The sequence below is a fragment of the Palaemon carinicauda genome, chromosome 27 (genome assembly GCF_036898095.1).
Source record: "Palaemon carinicauda isolate YSFRI2023 chromosome 27, ASM3689809v2, whole genome shotgun sequence".
In the NCBI taxonomy this organism is placed as follows: domain Eukaryota; kingdom Metazoa; phylum Arthropoda; class Malacostraca; order Decapoda; family Palaemonidae; genus Palaemon; species Palaemon carinicauda.
In genome coordinates, this window is record NC_090751.1 from 4,036,214 (window position 1) to 4,057,795 (window position 21,582).

The 21,582-nt window shown below is 39.1% G+C and overlaps 1 protein-coding gene across 3 annotated transcripts in view; it reads left to right on the forward strand.

The window, feature by feature from the left end:
- LOC137620511 (voltage-dependent calcium channel subunit alpha-2/delta-3-like) overlaps positions 1 to 21,582 on the forward strand; it is a 263,284-nt gene that overhangs the window by 211,839 nt on the left and 29,863 nt on the right. For all 3 annotated transcript variants that reach the window (XM_068350700.1, XM_068350701.1, XM_068350702.1), the window contains 5 exons: positions 2,409 to 2,444; positions 2,651 to 2,680; positions 3,342 to 3,359; positions 10,259 to 10,404; positions 20,785 to 20,977. In XM_068350700.1, coding sequence (XP_068206801.1) covers positions 2,409 to 2,444; positions 2,651 to 2,680; positions 3,342 to 3,359; positions 10,259 to 10,404; positions 20,785 to 20,977 — 423 coding nt within the window. The remainder of the gene's footprint in view (positions 1 to 2,408; positions 2,445 to 2,650; positions 2,681 to 3,341; positions 3,360 to 10,258; positions 10,405 to 20,784; positions 20,978 to 21,582) is intronic.

Here is a 21,582-nt window from a genome sequence, read left to right on the forward strand (position 1 = left end):
TTTTGTAATCCTGATCTAGATATTAATCTCTGGCACAATCATTTAATTAGTCATTATGCAAGTTGCATAAGAATTTTTATAATTTTGACCATCCTTTGTATTCAGATCTTCCCGGACAGTACCATTCCATTCGTGATACTAGTTATGGAGGTAATTTTAATTTTCATGCCTTTTCCATCATCAAGGCTCAATACCACACAGTATTCTAGAAGTTTTATTCCAGTTGTGACCAAGTTCTGGAAGGATCTTCCTAATCAGATAGTTGAATCGGTGGAACTTCAAAGGTTCAAACTTGCAACGAATGTTTTAATCTTGAATAGGTTGACGTCAATCTCTTTTTATAGTTTATGACCTCGTTTAATGTTATTACTGTTCTTGAAATATTTAATTTCAATTGTCCATTACTTCTCGTGTAGTTTGTTTATTTCCTTTCCTCTTTGGGCTATTTTTCTCTGTTGGAGCCTTTGGACCCATAGCATCCTGCTTTTCCAACTTGTGTTGTAGCTTAGTAATAATAATAATAATTATCATAATAGTCCTATCTCAAAGTGTTGAGACATGAAGTGTCTTTTAAAACACTTTTGCTCTCTTTTGACCAGTCACTCATGGTGTGAATAAGTGACATCACCACCGTAGAGACAGAAGCAACAATAAAGGCGGAACTGTTTTTTCCCAAGCTACCAAGTGACAGTTGGGATCGACGGTTGGGCACTTTTCGACTCGGTCACCAAGACCCGCGGTAAGACGAGAAAGAAAGTTGGGGAAGGACAAACTGAGCAGAAGGGTGCAGATTGTAGGCTTCGAATGGTCTTTGCATCATTAGATAGCAAACAAAACTTTAAATTGAAGGGTTTCTCCCAGAGTTGATCTGACCACTAATCGGAAACTTCTGATATTCTGCTTACCAATGCCAAGCCTATAGGCAGTATTTGAGGAGGCCTTCCAGCATCTTTGGGATGTCATCAACTAAGCTTTCCCTTATTATGCCAGATAAGGAGTATCTTGAGTCAAGTTTGAGCCACTCCTAACTCGGTTTAACTCTCAATAACATGTAAAGGGCCCCAGATAGAATAATACCTGTACCATCTACCTCCTCAAGATAGAGGCTGTGAAGATATGACCACCTCAATCCAACATGTTCCATTATCCACACACACCCACACGCCCAGAAATCCCACAACTCGGTGGAATCATTGTGGAGGTCCCTAAACACTTCTTGCTAGGCCCTGTAGTAACTACACAGCAGGTGGTATCACTGCCGTCTGCTCCTGTCCACTGAACCTTAGCAGTGAATTGAGAATGGAGGTTATATGTTATACTAGGATGAAAGTGAAGACTGACTTGCCCTTTCCTTTCACCTTAATCTTCCCCTCTACTGGGAAACAACATTGGAAACCCTGTCAGCTGGAATCGATTCCTTGGCAGGAAAGTCCGACCTTACAGGTAGCTTTTCAATAACATGATATAGAAGGGCCATTCAACAAACTCCATAACTAGGAGTAGCTTGTAATAACCAGGCAAACACATTACAATACCTATGCCACATGATGTGAATCAAGCAAACCCATTGGATACCATTGCTACCTGGTTGGAACCAGGAAAACCCATTAGTATACGTATGCTTCAGCATTACGACATTGAGATTTTCTGCTCGGTGACCTTTATTGTACGGGCTGTGGACCCACTAGTAATTATACCACTGGCATACGAGGTATAAGGAACTTGAACTGTTGCCACCTATGAGGTACAAGATTAGTAATCCCTTTATTAATTTTCCTGCCAGTTGGAACAAGAACTTCCTCCCGCCTAAGTATGAGGTGTATGTAAAGGACGAGGGTTTATATTTGCCAGAACAAATGCCTAATATGGAAGTGCTTTGTATTTTTCCTATCCATACAAAGTCCCAGCTGTAATCAAAGTGACTACTAGTGAGCAAGCAGAGGGATCAGACTTCCTTACTTCTAGCTGGTAACCACCGGACAGCTACCTACACCTCGTTATAAGATTTTAACTGCTGTATTCCAGCTTTACTGTTATCATTCTCCTTTGTAAAGGACTCAGATTTGTATAGTTAGGAAAAATACAAGTAACTTCAAAATTCGTTATATTTATTACTTGTATTTATAAAGTATGTGTTGTGGAGTCAGCTTAATTAAAAACTCGTATATACATTCAGAGGTAAATGAATGCTGCTTTATATGGATATCTTTCTCTCTCTCTGGTTTTCTCTCTCTTTGGAGGCAAGTCAATAGAACAGACTTAATGGCGTTCATTATCCCGTTCCTTACATTCACCATAGAGGAAAGCCACTTTGTGCTAATGACAACAGTAGCAATACACTGAAATATGCTTATGATGGACTCAAAGCTAATTCTCTCATTTCATGCCATTTACATATCTGGTGTTAGACACCGGCCACCACCGAAGACATAGAGGTAGAGCAGGTAATAAACACTTATTCAGTGATATTACTTTTTATCATTACCTGGCCATTTGCATGATGGTGAAACATAAATGACAATATCATAGACTGGAGCAAAAAATATTAGAACAAAAGAAATCTGTCCGTGATATGCTTACTTTGAAATATGCTTGTGGTAGACTCAAAAATAATTTTTTCATTTCATGCCATTAACATAACTGGTATTAGACTCCGACTCCTGAAGAAAAAGCTTTCAAGGTAATACACAATTTATCAGAAATATTCCCTTTCTAAAATATTCGACCACTTGCGTAATGGCCAACATAACTGATGCTAAGATTGACTGGAGAAAATATGCAAGAAAAAAAATCTGCCCCAATTGAATGCCTTAAACTCGCCCTCCATTTCTTCACCAACATTAGTTTCTGAATATTCTTAGATTTGATGTGATCATTTTACATCCACTGATGTTTTGGCTGTTAGACCCTTCTTTCCTGTAAGTAGAATCATACTAGAATATGCAAGCTGTCACCCTTTTTTTTTTTACTTTCAACTATTTTTGTGTGCTACCCTGTATTCCAAAGTAGCCCTTGAGGAGTTCCCTTACTGGTAGTTACCTGTTTACGTCAAGCTGGCTGCTTGATTGCTAGTTATCCTTTTTGAGGGATATAAATATACCCGAAAACTATTTAGTGAATAAAGAAACTGCTGTGTTTTGACATTTTGTTTACTCGTACAATGTTGCTACTCACATGTTCAGTAAAGTCTTGCAAAACCTAACATTATTATATCTTGTTTGATGTCTGTTGCACACATCACAGTGAAATCTCTTGAACATCATTCATGTTATCATTGTTTTCTTGGTTTATTTCTTAATTTTCCTTTAGAAACGTTCTGATGTTGTCTTTTTAATTTTCAGCCGGACTTGCGACTAGAGGTAATTTGTTCAGTTCTTTCTTTTCTTTTTTAGTGCTCTTTGAATGACATGACCTTCATATTTTTTCTGTTCTTGCATAAGTTCTTTACAGGTATACTTGCTTTTTCTTATAGTTCTTTGTACAGGAATTTGTTATTCTCCTTTGCTGTAGTGTTTTCCGGTTTAGGGGATTATATGCTGGTTCCTAGTGATAGATGCTTGCTAGCCAATCTTGATACTTGCTTTTGCACTTACTCAAATATGCTGGAGTGACTCTTGGTATGTGTCCCAAGTCGTGCTTGCATATTTAAGGAGAAGAGTCATATTATTCTCAAGTATGCTACTATCTAAGAATGTGAAAAAAAAAATCCATTTTGTTTTAGGGCGTTCAGTACTGTAATTTGTTAGCCTTTGCACATGATGCTTGTGCTCATATTCATTTGCTGGTCACTAGACATTATGACGCCAATGTATATTTTAAGCCTTCTTCATTTAATATTGCTGCACTGCAAAGAATTAAATTTGTGTTGTTTCTTATGAACTGCATTCTTCATGGTTTAGTAGGCTGAACATTATTCTCGGCTTTAACTGTACTTTGCCATCTTTATTTCTTGCAAGACATTTTTTATCCTGTTGCATAAAACGTTATTCTAAAATTTGCATAGTCCTTTGTACATTGTCTTTCTTTTAAATCCAGCATCAACTATTTATATGCAGTAAGAGTAAAAGTGACTGAAGCACTGTTTCCTTAGGAACCCTGATTTTTCTTACGTCTAAAAAATCCCTTCAATCTCTTGCTGTAAATGTAGACAAGGGCAAGAGCTGTATAGTTACCCATCATGTAGTGTGCGTTTGTTTTTATCTTAATAGTTACAAATTTTACGATATTCTTGGGTTTCATTTGACTTGCTATTTAGTTTAGCTATGAATTACTTTTAATCATTTGTGATTTCACATAGACGGATGATGATGGCGGAACTTTGATCTTACAGAAATTTCGAGCGTTTGATAAATATAATTGGTAAGTGATATCAAATATTAATATTTGATATAAAACATTTTTATTTTGTAGCAAAGATATTATTATCTGGTAGCTAAATCTTTATAAATCACTACTACTGTACAGTATATTCATTTGTTTAGTCTCCATTCAGTGACCTGTGAAGGCAGTGTCTTAGAGTTTTTTTTTTGTAATAGTAATTTAGTTTTTCTAAAAGAGCTCTACTCCGATACTTTATGCAGCCTGAGAAGGAAAGCCTGTGTGTATGTTTCATGCTATCCAATCCTAAGACAAATGATAGCAAGATTGATTGGATGTGAGTGTATTTGAAGCTTTGGGAAGCACATTTTTAAGAAGCTACTGACTCTTATCTGTCGACTAAATGAGATGTCATCCTTTCCCATTGTACAGAATACAGAGAATCTTCTTTTAACACAAGCATTAAGTAAGAAATTTAAATTTGTCTGCATAGCAGTTACATCGAAAATATAATACTCATTGACACCAAGCTTATTCAACGCTTCACTGTATATATCAAAGCTTGTTTGTCCAAGTTTTAAAATTTCAGTTGATTCCCTGATAAATTTTTGGAAGAGGTTGCTTTCCATGTTCAAGACTTACCATGTAGAGACAGTATTATGAATATAATACATTTCTTCTTGATTTGTTCAGTTGTAACAGAGGAAAAACAAAGTTTAAATAATTATCTTCATTTTAGGAAGTTTTTAATAGTCTGCAGCATTTTCAAAGTTAGGGGCAACATGATGATTAAGAAATATGATAGTGCTGGTTAAGGCAGTCTTTCCTATTTGGAGTGTAAAGCTGTACGTGTGATAACTAGAGAATGCCTACACTTGTGTTTGGTCTACAGTCTTGACTAATATTTAATTATTAGTTTTAAGCATAAATTCTGACTTCTGAAAGCTTCTTTCATGCTTCAAAGTGCAGATTTAATTGCAGTACAATGTATGTGACAACTTATTACTGCTCAATGCGCTTTGTCATGGCCTCTGTTATATTGAATCTGAGATATAGATGATGAGCTACCTTTAAATCTACGTTTTAGGTGTAGACATGACAGTTCCCCATTTGCTCAAATTAGACAGCTCTGTTACTCACTGTCTTAAGGAAGGTGACTCTTTTGGTTGATGTATTTAACAGTAAGCAGAACAATGAGAAACTAATTCTGTCTCATTCTTGTTTATCTGAAGTTAAACTTGTTTAGCTTTTCAGTCCTTTGAAGATGAATTTTAATTGAATTGAAGGAGGTGTGGACCAAAATGTCATTTCTCATGCTGTATCATGCTTCTTGAGTTTTCTATATCTTCTTTTTTTTTGCAAATTAGATATAAAAAGTATTTTGCACTTGTTGGAAAAGGTCGCAGTGTTACTCGTTTAGATAAACTTGGTTGTGAAAGCTGTAGCCCTGATGGTTACTACTCTCTTGTCATCTTAAGCTTTTGAATGTTTATTGGCAAAATATTTGAATGTATGTTCCAAAAATAATGTAGATGCCAAAAGTAATCTTCTACCCCCGAGGTTGGATTTGCAAGAGCTTCTTGCTTTTGATGCTCTCTTTACAATTTCTGGCATTTACAGAAATACCTATATTCTAGTCAAGGAGCTCATGTGTTTGGTCTTCACTTTAGTGCCGCCTTTGATCATGCTAATCATGAGGCCCATGACTTGAAATTTGAGCAGATACATGTTTTTATTTTTTTAGTAATCTATGGAATTATTGATTTTTTTTAAACTAATAAATTGCACTATAGTGACTACATGAGTAATCTCTGGTGTTCCTTAGAAAAGTGTTTTTGATACAGTACAGTACTTGGTTTTGCTTTGAAAACAACCTTGTTGCTTGTGTTGGTGATGCTACACTCTTAGCATTGATCCCATCTCCTAAGTCCAGACTTGGAGTTGTTGAATCTCCTAAAAATCCAATGCAGGAGCATGATTTTTTCGACAGATAAATAAAGAAGGTTACTGAACTTGAAATATGTCATTTGGGGCTCGAGTAAATATCCTTGAATGTAAAATATATTTTGGGAGCCCAAGGAATAATTTCTTTATGCTTTTCTCTACCTAGCTCTTCATCTGTTGAATCTAAAAGATTGAAATCACTATGACATTTACAACTAATCATTGTACCGTACAGTGCATTAATCTCTGTATAGAGAAATCTGTCTATTATTATCAACGTAACCTAGTTTTTCCGTATTTTTACTTCCGAACAGTCGCTGAGGTATCTATGGTCTTTGTACCCCTTGGGCCCCCATCATAGTAAAACATGCACATCCTGCTTATATAATAATGCACAAACTGTTGCTTATTTTGCTAATTTGTAGAGTCTGTCTGGTTATTGGATTCTCTCTGTATTTTGTGACACAGAATAAAAAGGATGACATCATTAATGGTTGAAATAGATATGAGTGACAATAGAAAGAACTTGCATTATCATACTTAGAGCAGATATTTTAAGGGGAGCTTTTATAGCTTTTCTTTAGTGCAGGTTTCAGTTTGTTACGCTATTTTTTTTTATTTTTTTTCATAATTATGTACAGTGTAGAGCAGTATTCATTTTTGTTTGGGGAATAACAAACTTTTGTGTGGTAAGTTACTTTTTTTACCATACCTTTATTTTATTTTTCATCATTAATTTTTACAGTACATTCACATCCACTATTAAAGTGCTATATTGTTTATTATTAGTTCTCAATGAGTGTAAAATATTTAAATAACAATTGTTATGGTGATTTGGTGACAAGATTGATAATATTCTAGAAATTATGAAACTACTGCATGGTAAGAGTTCTGATTATTAAACTTTTACTGACTACTTTGTAAATTATCGTCAGTTGGCATATGTTGAAAGATGAAATGCCAAAGCCTAAAAATAAAGGACACTGTTTGACCAATGGGTTTCTCATGTTATATAGATTTCAAAGAATTCTTTTATGATACTGTATAGGGTAGTACTGCAATTAATGACTTGAACTGAACAGATTGAAAGCTGAAACATCAATATTGACTTGAAGTGCAAGTGAATGTGTAGAGATTGCAGCCCCACAATGGTAAATCTCTAGCTTGAGTTCATCCAGCCAAATGTCTCAATGCTATTTTAACTTGTCATTCTATAGGCTTGCAAAAAATAATTCCTAAGTATGCAGTGATTGGTGACTAATCCACACTCACAATACCAGCCAGATCATCTTGGGATCTGATCGGAACTGACAATTCTTTTGTATCTTGTAGCAAGTATGAAGGGTCCTAATATAGTCACAGCTGATTTGACAGCTCAATACAAGAATTTGTATAGTACCGTTTTCACGAAAGTATGTATCCTTGACGTAGAGATGTTGTCCAGAACCATTGTGAAAACATAAGTTTCCTTGCTTAAATGTTGTAATCTTGGATGTGTAGCAAAAGATAAAGATTCTGGAATGCATTAAACCATATTTGCTTCCACCATATGAACCTGAATAAGGTCTTACATATTCTAGTACTTGAATACTTGTAAGGAATCATGACAATATGGACATTACTCAATTCCACTGTTTCCAGTAGTTCTGGTTAAACAATGGGTCTTCTACCTAAAGTCTGCCTATGATTGGCAGTACTTTTATGTCCTTTTCTAGCTCACCTAACCTGCTGATAGCTGTTGCCTTGATTTATTTGCCTTTTAAAATGTGTATTAATAGATGTTTCTGTTGTTCAGATTGGGCAGTTGCTTGATTAGGATTGGTTTCTTGTGTATGGAAAAGTTGATGCAGAGGGAAGGGGGACAGTAAGAACTGCTTCAATTGGTGCATTAACCGAGACCACCAATATTGAGCTGAAAGAAAACATCATGCTATGCTGAATCCTTTATGGGTTGCTGATATACTTTATTTATTTTTTTCTCAGTGTGACCAAGAGTTAATAGTAGTATAAACTTTATCCATAGAGCATTATCGGTGGTTTAGTTATACTGTCTTCTATAAATGTCTGTGACATTAAACCCAGGACCTTATTTTTAATGGCCTGTCAGGTTTTCTAGATTCCATTCAGAATAACTGCCATTGGTCAAAGAACCTTATTCATCAGAATTGCAAGACCTACATAAGGTTTCAAAAATCAGTAAGGTTCATTTGCTTATTTTGGTCTTAAGGAAGAAGGAAATTAGGATCTCCAGGAAGAAGTCTGTGAATGAGCCACAATGCATTCTGTAAAGAATTCTTTACAGTTCTGGTGCCTGCCTTAAGGATTTTTCAATTGAGATGATACCAGCATCTGATGCTTTGAAAGAGTGACAATGTATTGTTATTAGTACTGTCTGCAATGTGCCACATAAGGCACTCTAAGGAATACCTCTTATGGAGTCAGTGGTAGTAGATTTTATGTTTTTGAGACCATGGAATTCTTATCAGACTTAAAACTATTCTCTTTGGAATCAAATGACTGAAAAATCAGCAGAAAACTGCAACAGGATGCATTATAGTTGAAGTCATGAATATGAGTTGAATAGTGATGAATAAAGAAAATCTCTTAAAAAGGCATTTTATAAAGAATTGACTAAGAAATATGTCTAGAAGCTCTTCTAATTGTAGTTCCATTTGCCAGATATAATGATGAATCAAAATAGGTCTGAAGAATGCTACAGTATTTATATTGTAGGTAGGGTAGGTTTGTCTCCAAAACTGCTAGTAGAGGGAGGTGGAAGGAACACTCAGAAATATATTCATGAAAAGCAAAACTTAACTAGGTATCAGAGAAGTATTGATGAATGAAAATTATATCCAATTAGACGATGAAATGCATTTAACTCGGTTAAAGGCTATGATGAAATAGTTAACTTATACATACTGTATTATAGGATGTTTAAGTCACATTAACTTCATAAGCATACTTTGGTGTTCACAATGGCTTTTAATTAACAAGAAGTTATAATTTGTTTACAGTTTTATTGCTACAAGAAAAGGTAATACAGCTATTCCATGGAACAAGTCCTGAACAATTAATGACAATAAATTAACTTGCGACAAAAGGCGATGTTAATGATAGATATGCATATAGGATTGGATTTATGTATTTAGCCCATATACCCCAGCAGTTGGGTCTATATGGCTCTCCAGTAGGATATGCATATAGGGGTAGGAGGTTACAATTGATTTCATAGCCAATTTGTTAAGCAGTTATTTCCAAGTAGATAAATATCGAGACTATTTTATTAAAAATGGTTGATTGACTGTGAGTAGTTATTCTTTTGTATGTAAGCAGAATCCTTTCTTAGTAAAGTTGTCTGTGACCCTTCTGCTTCCGACTGTTTTTCCTTGAGCTACAAAATAAGGATTCACTGCTAATTGAAAGGAATAACTTTAATTGCTTAATATGTGAAACTGTTCCGTACCTAACAGTAAATGCTAAATAAGTGTAGGCGTCTTATGACCCTTTTACTTTTTCCTCCCAAGTTACAAACCAAGATTGAAATTGAGGGGTCGCTCTAATTCCTAGTGTTAGTCGCAGTTTAACCATAGGGTAAGAGGTAACTCGGGTGTTTGGGAAAGTAAGTACATAGGTTTTTGTATAATCAATTTAAAGGATGGATTTATGTTCCTAGCCCAGTGTAAGATAGAAATTGTAAAGTGGTTTGTACAAAAGAAAATCATACATTTACTTTGAATTTGAAGATATACTGCAGCGGAAGGTTTTCTGATCAGAAAAGTATTAAGACCTTTATAATTTTACTTTCTAAAACTATTGAGTTATACTGTTTTCATTCAGGATCGAAAAATTTCATAGGAAAGTAAATGGAAGCCGGCATATTCAACAGATCAGGAGGCCGAACTTTTTCTCCCAGAAATGGTCTGATCCAGCAGAAGTCCACTCTAATTCTTTACACCTTTATCTTATAATACTATGTTTTTTTATGTATTTTCAGTTGGCATATATCAACAAGACAAAACCTCGTCCCTGCGATAAAGAGGTTAACTTGTACATACTTCAAAATAACAAGCTGAAGCAAGATGGTGCATACAAACCAGTGAAGGGAAAACTTTCAAATTGTCATGCAAATGGCTGTGGCAGGTAAGTTTTAAAATTTTATATTCAGGTTTGAGAAATTTAGAAAATTTTTTTGATTGTCTTTGAATTTGGTTATATTATTTTCCTGACCAGCTTATGGTACAGTACAATATGCATATATTTTATGCCTACTGGAAACTTGTCATGTATCTTTATGCATACTGTACTTGTTTATTGCACACAATTGGTATTCCTCCTATCCAAAAGTGGAAAGATTTTTGGCGACAAATGGCTACCCGATCATGTGAAGTAAGAAATTTATGTAAATTTACAAATTATACCCGAGGACTGTTAGATTATAGCATACTGTACACTTGACCCTCTGCTTTAGCACATTCTGCAGTAGCGTTTTATTACTATCAGCCATACTTAAAAAGCTGCCCAGATGCCTTTATCATGCCCTAATTGACTGCTATAGTGCACACTGGTTGTTCGAGAAATTCAAATATTCGGGTTTCCTCAGTATTTAATTGAGACTTTGTAAACACACACACACAGAGTACTATATGAAAAATATTATAGCTTATAACATATTGGTGCTTATGTAATATTAACTGTATAGATGTTTTGAATAAGTTAAGAAAATAGTATGAACAATACTCTTTGTTATTCGTATGTGCGCATAATCTCGAGAGCATCGGCTCGACATCAGCTGATCACAACCAAAAGTAATACAAAAAGAAGTCGGTAATATTTGACTGTTAAGATACACCCGAAATTTAAAACAAAAGTACATAAAGGTTTTATTCAAGCACAATGAACTATTTAAATAATCATAATTTTTTAGAATGCAATAATGTTGTTTCCTAAAAATAGTGGTTAGCTGACAAAACTGAATATGTTTTTTTAAGCTACCACAGTATTTGAAATGGATTTATACATGGTATAATTTTTTTTGTGTCGTATTTAATTGACTCTTCTTAAGGAAACAAAGATTTTGATTTCTTCAGTAACAATATTTGAAAATATTGTATAGCACATGAGAGAGAGAGAGAGAGAGAGAGAGAGAGAGAGAGAGAGAGAGAGAGAGAGAGAGAGAGAGACTCTCTTTTATATACTGTACCCTGTTCTGTACGACACAAAAATAAATCTTCGTAAAGAAGATCTATACTGTTTAAATATATGACTGAGAAAATATTGCCGACCCGTTACCGAACGTTAGGGTGTTCATTGCTGATAAACGAACCTCGCCTACGTGTCAAAAACTTGAACCCCAGGGAAAATAAAAATTGAATTTTTATATATCCTGTACTAAACAAACCTAATGCTTCAATATACCTTGCAATTTGTATAGAAAAGCCATACTGTTTGAAATATACGACTGAAAAAAATATTGCCGACTCGTTACCGAAAGAGAGGCTATTCATTGCCAGCCTCAGAACCCCTATACTCCACTCAAGCTCTCATCCCCAAAAAGGTAAAGAAAATGGCCTATTATGCTTTGTTTTTATTACTTATTAAACAGTATTTTGGGGTGTTAGTAATTAAAGTAATTTTATTATAAAAGAGGTAGAAATAGGGTAAATTAGGAGTAAAATTTGAGGTTGGGGTATCAGTAAGAATTATTGTAATATCATAAGTTCTTCAGTTCGGCAATTGCATTTTTGGCTATAGTGCGGCAGTAACAGTATCAATTGGGCGTGATAGCAGAGGGTTAAGTGTACTGTTATCCCTGAAGTCCTTTAAAAGAGTAACAAAAAGTCAGCCTCAGAAGTTTACCATTTGATTTGAATCTAGTCACAGGACATTAGTTTAAAGTAGCTGGATAACAATGCTATTAAAATGGGCAATAAAGGTCTCTTTAATTCAGGACTGCCTTATGAAGAGTTGGATCATGCATTCATCATGCTGTCCCAAATTGAAGTTGCCAAGACAAACGAGGGGACTTGTCTGTTGAAAAATAACAACTGATCAAAAAAGAAAGGAATGGAAATCATAGTTTGACTATGAAGAATTATTGTGGACTAACAAGGCTACACCAACTGTGGCAGCTTTTAACTGATTGCTCTTGATATCGGTATTTGAACTATGGTGTGATCTAAAGAATTAGCTTCAGTGCCATATTTGAATATAATTGGATTTGTTTCAAGAGGTTCCAGTTTGTGCTTGAAACTTCTATTTTCCTCTACATCAGTGTCAAACACCCCTTCATGTGAAGAATTTTCCTAATATTGTGGATGAACATATGTTTTGCATTGAAGAATACAATTTTGTACAATACCTAATTAAAGTGAATTCCAACATTAGATTATCCAAACTCTATTAAAGGACAGGGATATTTTTTTCACAGTGATGTATTGAGAGAGATTAATACTCAAATGTAAGAGTTAATAGCTTTAAATTTTATCGAGAACAATGGAAAGAAACTTTACTACATTTAGGGAAAAAACTGGAGCAAACCTGGATTTAATCAAATAGGGCTGTCAAAATGAAAAAAAAGAAAAATTATAGGAGGAAACAGCAGCAAGAAAAGTATCAATTTTCTATTTCTCCTACTGTACTGTATTCTTCTTAGATGTATTGTAGTAGTATTTTCAATATTAAACTTACCCGATAATCATGTAGCTGTCAACTCCGTTGCCCGACAGAATTCTATGGAGGGATACGCCAGCTATCACAATACTAGAAGGGGGTGTACTTACCAGCGCCACCTGTGGCCAGGTACTCAAGTACTTCTTGTTGACACCTCCTCAATTATTCCTCTGTCGTGCTTCCGGCAAGACGTTCTGAGGATACGCTTATGATCTTCGAGTATTTTCACGGCTAATTGGTGAAGTATTCTCTCAGATTTCGGCTGTCGCTTTACTGGAAACCTTCTTATATTAGCTAGATAGCTTTTATATAGTCCTGATTAACGGTTAACGATCTTTTGCTTGATTTTGGAACCCCCTTTGGCTAACTCTTTGGATTCAAGATGTCTGACATTTCGCAAGCCCCCTCCCATAGACGATGTAGGTCTTGCAATAGGCGTATTCCGAAGGCCTCGGTAGATCCTCACACCGCTTGTTCTGACTGTAGGGACAGGCCCTGTCAGTTAGAAAATCGATGTGAGGAATGCGCCGGACTTTCGGAACTGGAATTTGTCCGTCTTTTGAAATATTCAACTAAGTTAGAGAGAGGTAGAGTTAGGAGGAGTTCTTCTCACTCTTCACTTTTTTCCTCACCTCATGATCCCCTACCTTTTCCTACCCCTGTAGTGGCTACCCCCGAACCTACTGTTTGCCCTCCGCCTGATATGTCTGTTGTTTTGCGTGCTATTCAGGCCTTAGGCGATAAAGTAGAGTCAGTGGTAAGTGATCATAAGTCTCTGATGGCCGAAGTCAAGGAACTTAAGGTCAAGAGTGCAGTGGGTGGAATTAGTGCCAGTGCTGTGACGAGTGCTAGTGTCAGTGCAGTGCCAAGTGCTAGTGTCAGTGCCAAGTGCTAGTGTCAGTGCCAGTGTGGTGCGTGAGGATACTTCTGTGCGAGCCAGTCGTCCTCCCAGTCCGGGACCTCTTGCAAGCTCCCAAGCCCAGGGGAGAAGCAATGTCGAAGGGCATAAGGGTTCGGCAGGCCTTGTTAGGCGCACAGAAGTATCCTCGGTGGTTGCGGGCGTGTCTTCCAAAGACCGTCACTCCCACCTGCAGACGATTGAGCCCGTCTTTTTCTCGTCCGCTGATCAACTGTCAGGGAAGAAACGTTGGTCTCAGGTCTCGAGACCACTTAAACGCAGAGTCCAGTCCGCGAGTGCTCAGCCAGGTTGCAGTCATTGGCTCAGCTCTGACTCGCCGCAGTCATCTGTCGACTGCACTCCGCCCAAGAGGAGTAAGGTTCTGCCACAACAGAGCTCGACTGTTAAGGCTTTACCTCAGCCTACTGTAGTTTCTGCCGACCCCAAGTGGACTCTTCTACAGTCCATGCAAGCACAGCTTTCGGACTTGATGCGTGAGTGTCGGGCTGAGAGTGTTGCGCCTCCGCCTACACTCCCTCCGCCTGCGCTCGCTCCGCCTGCGCTCGCTCCGCCTGCGCTTGCTCCGCCTGATCGCAGTACCACCTGCCAGGCGTACGATGTTGAGCCTCGTTCTGAGTTTGCTGTTCCCAGTGGTGTTCAGCCTCCGCCTTCTTTAAGGCAACCTTTACAATGGGATCAGGAGGATTATACCTCTCTTCCTCCGCCTCCACTTGCTGCTCCACCAGTGGTGCAACACTCGGTTGAGGTACAACAACCTCTCCCGTCCATGAGTCAGTCTCCTCAGCTCTCGCTGCAGCGAGCTCAACCCTCCACAAGGCAAGCACCACTACACCTTAGCCTTGCGCCTCAGGAGCCTCAGCTTGCGAGACATTTACCTTGTTCTGCGCAGCCTCTACCTCATCGCGCTCCGCTCACACCACAGGAACAGGAACTTGCTACTCCGCTTCCGCCAACAGCTCAGCAAGCGCAACCCTTGGGTTCAACCACTCATGCTAGGAGTCAGCCTCCTCCACCCATGCGCCTTCCTTCTGCTTCGTCTTTTATTCAGCCTTTGCAGTCTGAGCCTCAGGTTTTCCCTCAACAGTTACTTGAAGAGGAAACCACTAATATTGTTCCTACTCGTTCTGACTCTGCTGTTCAGCATTCTTGTCCGATCTCTTCGCTACACTCTGGTGATGAGGCGTCTGATGATGAGGCGGCACACCTGGATCCCTCGTCAGACGTGGATGAATCCAAGCCTTCTCCACAGTCTATTGACTTTCGTAAGGTCTTGGCTCTGCTTAGGGAGGTTTACCCAGACCACTTTGTCTCTGCTATTCCCCGCTCTCCGCCATCTGAGTTTTCGCTGGGCATACAACAAGCTAAGTCCAACTATACTAAGCTAGTCCTAGCAAGGTCCTCTAAGAGAGCGTTAAGGATCTTAGGGGAGTGGCTGCAGACTAAGCAACACCTTGGCAAAACTTCTTTCATGTTCCCTCCGACTAAGCTCACTTCGAAAGCGAGCGTTTGGTATGCCACAGGAGAAGCACCAGGCTTGGGAGTACCTGCCTCTGCCCAGGCTGACTTCTCAAGTCTGGTAGACTCGCCTCGGAGAACTGCAATGAGGCGCTCTAAGGTTTGCTGGACCTTCTCAGACCTTGATCACTTACTGAAGGGAGTATTTAGAGCATTTGAGATGTTCAACTTTCTAGACTGGTGCCTGGGGGCCCTCAGCAAGAAGACCTCTCCTGCGGACAAGGATTCTGCCATGCTATTAATGTCCTGCATGGATAAGGCCATTAGGGATGGATCTGGTGAGCTTGCGTCGATGTTTGTATCAGGGGTTTTGAAGAAAAGGGAACAGCTGTGTACCTTCCTTTCCTCCAGCATTACACCTTGTCAAAGGTCACAACTCCTTTTTGCTCCGCTCTCGAAGTTCCTCTTCCCCGAAGAGCTGGTTAAGGACTTGTCTGCTGCCCTGATACAAAAGGACACACACGATCTTGTAGCCTCATCGGCTCGTAAGTCTAAGGTTGCTACCTCAGTCCCCAAGACTTATCGCTCCCCAGTGGCTGATACCCCTGCTACGAGGTTCATACCGCCCTTTCGTGGTAGAGCCCCCAGCCGAGGAAGCTCCCGTCCAGACTCTTACAGGAGCAAGTCTAGGAAAGGCTCCAAGACATCTAAAGGGAAAAACTGACTCTCCGCATCTCCAGACAGCAGTAGGAGCCAGACTCAAGATCTTCTGGCGAGCCTGGGAGAAGAGAGGTGCAGACGCCCAGTCTGTCAGTTGGCTGAGGGACGGTTACAGGATTCCATTCTGCCTCAAACCACCTCTGACCACATCTCCCATCAACCTCTCTCCCAACTACAAAGAAGAGGACAAGAGGCTAGCATTGCACCAGGAGGTGTCGCTACTTGTGCAGAAGAAGGCAGTGGTTATAGTCCGGGACCATCAATCCCCGGGCTTCTACAACCGTCTCTTTCTTGTGGCCAAGAAGACAGGAGGTTGGAGACCGGTGCTGGACGTCAGCGCGCTCAACGCGTATGTCACCAAGCAGACGTTCACGATGGAGACGACGAAGTCGGTCCTAGCAGCGGTCAGACAGGAGGACTGGATGGTCTCGTTGGACTTGAAAGATGCCTACTTTCACGTTCCTATTCATCCAGACTCCCAACCTTTCCTGAGATTCGTTTTTGGAAAGGTTGTCTACCAATTCCAAGCCCTGTGTTTTGGCCTAAGCACAGCTCCTATGGTGTTCACTCATCTGATGAGGAATATAGCAAAATTCCTACACTTATCGGACATCAGAGCCTCCCTCTACTTAGACGACTGGCTGTTGAGAGCCTCCACGAGTCGTCGCTGTCTGGAGAATCTCAACTGGACTTTGGACTTAATCAGACAACTGGGTCTGTTAGTCAACATAGAAAAGTCTCAGCTCATTCCCTCCCAATCCATTGTGTACCTGGGAATGGAGATTCGGAGTCAGGATTTTCGGGCTTTTCCATCGGCCCCCAGGATAAGCCAAGCCCTTGAGTGCATCATGAGCATGCTGAAGAGGAGCAGTTGCTCGGTGAGACAGTGGATGAGTCTCACAGGGACCCTTTCATCACTGGCCCTGTTCGTCGAGCTAGGGAGACTCCACCTCCGCCCTCTTCAATTCCATCTTGCAGCTCATTGGGACAAGGGTTCGACTCTCGAAGCAGTCTCTATCCCAATCACCCAAGAGATGAAGACCACTCTCCTGTGGTGGAAGAACAATCTCCTTCTCAGGGAGGGCCTATCGTTGGCTATTCAGACCCCCAATCTTCATCTCTTCTCAGATGCATCGGACTCGGGCTGGGGTGCGACCTTGAACGGACGGGAATGCTCGGGAACGTGGAACGAGGAACAGGGATTGCTCCACATCAACTGCAAGGAGCTACTAGCAGTTCATTTAGCCCTGCTGAACTTCAAGTCCCTCCTGCTAGGCAAAGTGGTGGAGGTGAACTCAGACAACACCACAGCCTTGGCTTACATCTCCAAGCAAGGAGGGACCCATTCGAGGAGCCTATTCGAGATCGCAAGGGACCTCCTCATTTGGTCAAGAGGTCTAAACCTCACTCTGGTCACGAGGTTCATTCAGGGCAATATGAACGTCTCAGCAGATCGCCTAAGCAGAAGGAATCAGGTCATTCCCACGGAATGGACCCTCCACAAGAGTGTGTGCAACAGACTTTGGACCTTGTGGGGTCAACCTACCATAGATCTGTTTGCCACCTCCATCACCAAGAGACTTCCGCTTTATTGTTCCCCTGTTCCAGACCCTGCAGCAGTTCATGTGGATGCTTTTCTACTGAACTGGTCCCATCTCGACCTTTACGCATTCCCACCGTTCAAGATAATAAACAAAGTTCTGCAGAAATTCATCTCGCACGAAGGGACACGGCTGACGCTGGTTGCTCCCCTTTGGCCTGCAAGAGAATGGTTCACAGAGGTACTTCAATGGCTAGTCGACATCCCCAGGACTCTACCTCTAAGAGTGGACCTTCTACGTCAACCTCACGTAGACAGGTTGCACCCAAACCTCCACGCTCTTCGGCTGACTGCCTTCAGACTGTCGAAAGATTCGCTAGAGCTAGAGGCTTTTCGAAGGAGGCAGCCAGTGCGATTGCCAGAGCAAGAAGGGTTTCCACTCGTAGAGTCTACCAATCTAAGTGGGAAGTCTTCCGAAGCTGGTGTAGAGCCAATTCAATATCCTCTACCAATACCTCTGTGACCCAAATAGCTGACTTCCTTCTACATCTTAGGAATGAGAGATCCCTTTCAGCCCCTACGATTAAAGGGTATAGGAGTATGTTGGCTTCAGTTCTCTGCCACAGAGGTTTGGACCTTTCTTCCAACAAGGACCTTCAAGACATTCTTAAGTCTTTTGAGACGTCTAAAGAGCGTCGTCTATCCACTCCAGGCTGGAACCTAGACGTAGTCTTAAGGTTCCTTATGTCATCTAGGTTCGAACCTCTCCAGTCAGCTTCCTTCAAGGACCTTACCCTCAAGACTCTTTTTCTCGTCTGCCTTGCAACAGCTAAGAGAGTCAGTGAGGTTCATGCCTTCAGCAAGAACATTGGTTTCACGACCGAATCTGCAACATGTTCTTTTCAGCTCGGATTCCTAGCAAAGAACGAACTTCCTTCACGTCCTTGGCCTAGATCGTTTGAAATACCTAGCCTCTCCAACATGGTAGGTAACGAACTAGAGAGAGTTCTTTGCCCTGTCAGAGCTCTCAAATATTATCTTAAGAGGTCTAAACCTATTCGAGGACAGTCAGAAGCCTTATGGTGTGCCATCAAGAAACCTTCGAGGCCCATGTCCAAGAACGGGGTTTCGTATTATATAAGGCTTCTGATTAGAGAAGCCCATTCTCACTTAAAGGAGGAAGACCTTGCATTGCTGAAGGTAAGGACCCACGAAGTAAGAGCCGTAGCTACTTCGATGGCCTTTAATAAAAACCGTTCTCTGCAGAGCATAATGGATGCAACCTATTGGAGGAGCAAGTCAGTGTTTGCATCATTTTATCTTAAAGATGTCCAGTCTCTTTACGAGAACTGCTACACCCTGGGACCATTCGTAGCAGCGAGTGCAGTAGTAGGTGAGGGCTCAGCCACTACATTCCCTTAATCCCATAACCTTTTTTAACCTTTCTCTTGAATGCTTTTATTGTTGTTTTTATGGTTGTTACGGTAGGCTAAGAAGCCTTCCGCATCCTTTTGATTTGGCGGGTGGTCTATTCATTCTTGAGAAGCGCCTGGGTTAGAGGTTTTGTAGAGGTCCTTTAGTAGGGGTTGCAACCCTATATACTTTAGCACCTTTGGGTTGATTCAGCCTCCAAGAGGAACGCTGCGCTCAGTAAGGAAGACGAACTTAAAAAAGAGGCAGAGTAACGGTTCAATTCGACTTCCTTACCAGGTACTTATTATTTCATTGTTATTTGAGATAACTGTTATATGAAATATGGGATACTTAGCTATCCTTTAATCTTGTACACTGGTTTTCACCCACCCCCCTGGGTGTGAATCAGCTACATGATTATCGGGTAAGTTTAATATTGAAAAATGTTATTTTTATTAGTAAAATAAATTTTTGAATATACTTACCCGATAATCATGATTTAATCGACCCTCCCTTCCTCCCCATAGAGAACCAGTGGACCGAGGAATAATTGAGGAGGTGTCAACAAGAAGTACTTGAGTACCTGGCCACAGGTGGCGCTGGTAAGTACACCCCCTTCTAGTATTGTGATAGCTGGCGTATCCCTCCATAGAATTCTGTCGGGCAACGGAGTTGACAGCTACATGATTATCGGGTAAGTATATTCAAAAATTTATTTTACTAATAAAAATAACATTTTTCCATACAAAGGACAGTACAATATTACTGTTAACCAAAGTTTGTAAGATACCTGGATTTGAATATACACTAAAATACAGATAGTGTACACACTTTGCGGAAATATGTAGGCAATGTCAACTATAAATATGAATATACACTAAAATACAGATTGTGTACATTTTTGCGGAAATATGTAGGCAATGTTAACTATAAATATGAATATACACTAAAATACAGATAGTGTACACATTTTGTGGACATATGTTAGCAATCTCAACTATAAATCAGTAATGTTGATTGGAGTTTCTTGAACCTTTATTCACACATTTGCTAGGAAATTATTTAATTATTGCAGACGTGTGCAGTTTTTAAAGGCTTTTTAAGTAATTTTCAAGCTTTTGGTATATTCTGCAAAGCCCCCATCAAGGATATACTATAGGACAGCTTTAATGTTTTTGGAAATGGAACATTATTAAATTCACTTTTGTCTTAACCATGGGACACAATACCAATTATATATATTTTTTTTTTCAGTTGATATATTTTTGTCTAATTTTATTCAAAAGCAGTTGGTTTAAATGTTGGATAACCTTAAAGCTGAATTTTGAATTACAGTACTATATATAGATTTAAAATTTCTCTAGTCTCTAGGTTTAATTAATGAAAAGTTCAGCAGTGAATCTGTTATGTGCTTTTCACTTTAGATTTACCTTGATTATGTGCACCATTTTTAAATTATTCTTCTTTATATATGTATCCAACATACCATGCATTTTACCTGTGGCATTTTTGTCTTTCAACTCACTAGCCTTGTCTTCATGTTCTTCACTCATCTTGGGTCATATTTTTATATATTTAATCCTACACATCTTCAGTAAATTGTTTTGTTTACCAATTGTATCTATCATACAAGTTTTTCAGAGTAATTTTTTGTTATGACATTTGCAGCCATACCTTCATATATGCTTCTCTCATCTAAACGGTATTGAAAATGACTTTTATTGTTCTTTACATTGTTTAATCAAATTACTGTTAATTAAATTCTGACAAGTAAATGACAAATATTTATCTTTTCCTTACCCAGGCCATTCAGTGTCCAGAAAGTGAAATCAACGAACCTAATTTTGGTCGCTGTCAATAATCAATGCAGGTGTGAATCAAGAAATGTGGACATAGAGCCAACAGAAGTGGATTATAACGAAACGATGCACTGCAGTCGATTGCTTCTCAGTCACTTCAGAAGAAGACCTCAGAACTGTTATAATTATCATCCAGAAGTGAGTGTTGCTTTTATATTTTGTCTAATCTTTTTTTTTGGGGGGTGGGAAATGGCTAACGATGTATCATGTGTGCTGGTGGAGCATTAGATTTGTATTTGAATATAAGTCCAGTTCAGTGCATATTTTATTTTATTTTATTTTGTATGTTGTAGATAACAATCACCCCAAAGTTCCTTTTCCTGAGCACATAACTGATTGTTTATCTTTTCCTTTTATATTAATGTTACTGTAGATTTTGTAAGTGTTATCCTTAGTCAAGTCATCTTGATATTACCCTTAAGGTACTATATAATTTCTCCTGCTGTCCAACCCACTTGTCCTTTCCCTGATATTTTCTCATTTAGACGACTATTTTTATCCCATCCATAGCCATAGCTCAGTTTTGTTTCACAAGTAGGCCAGTAAATTAAGATTTCTACTTGTAGATTTCATCCTCTGAAAATTAATCATTTGTATTTGAATCCAGGTGTCCTTGTAGTTCTTACTGACAGGCCAAGTTTTTTGAAGCACATGACACTAACATTATATTTTTACTGGAACTTTTTTTCTTTTTAAATTATATACATTTTTTTTATTCAGAAGGACACACAGGTACTGTAGTG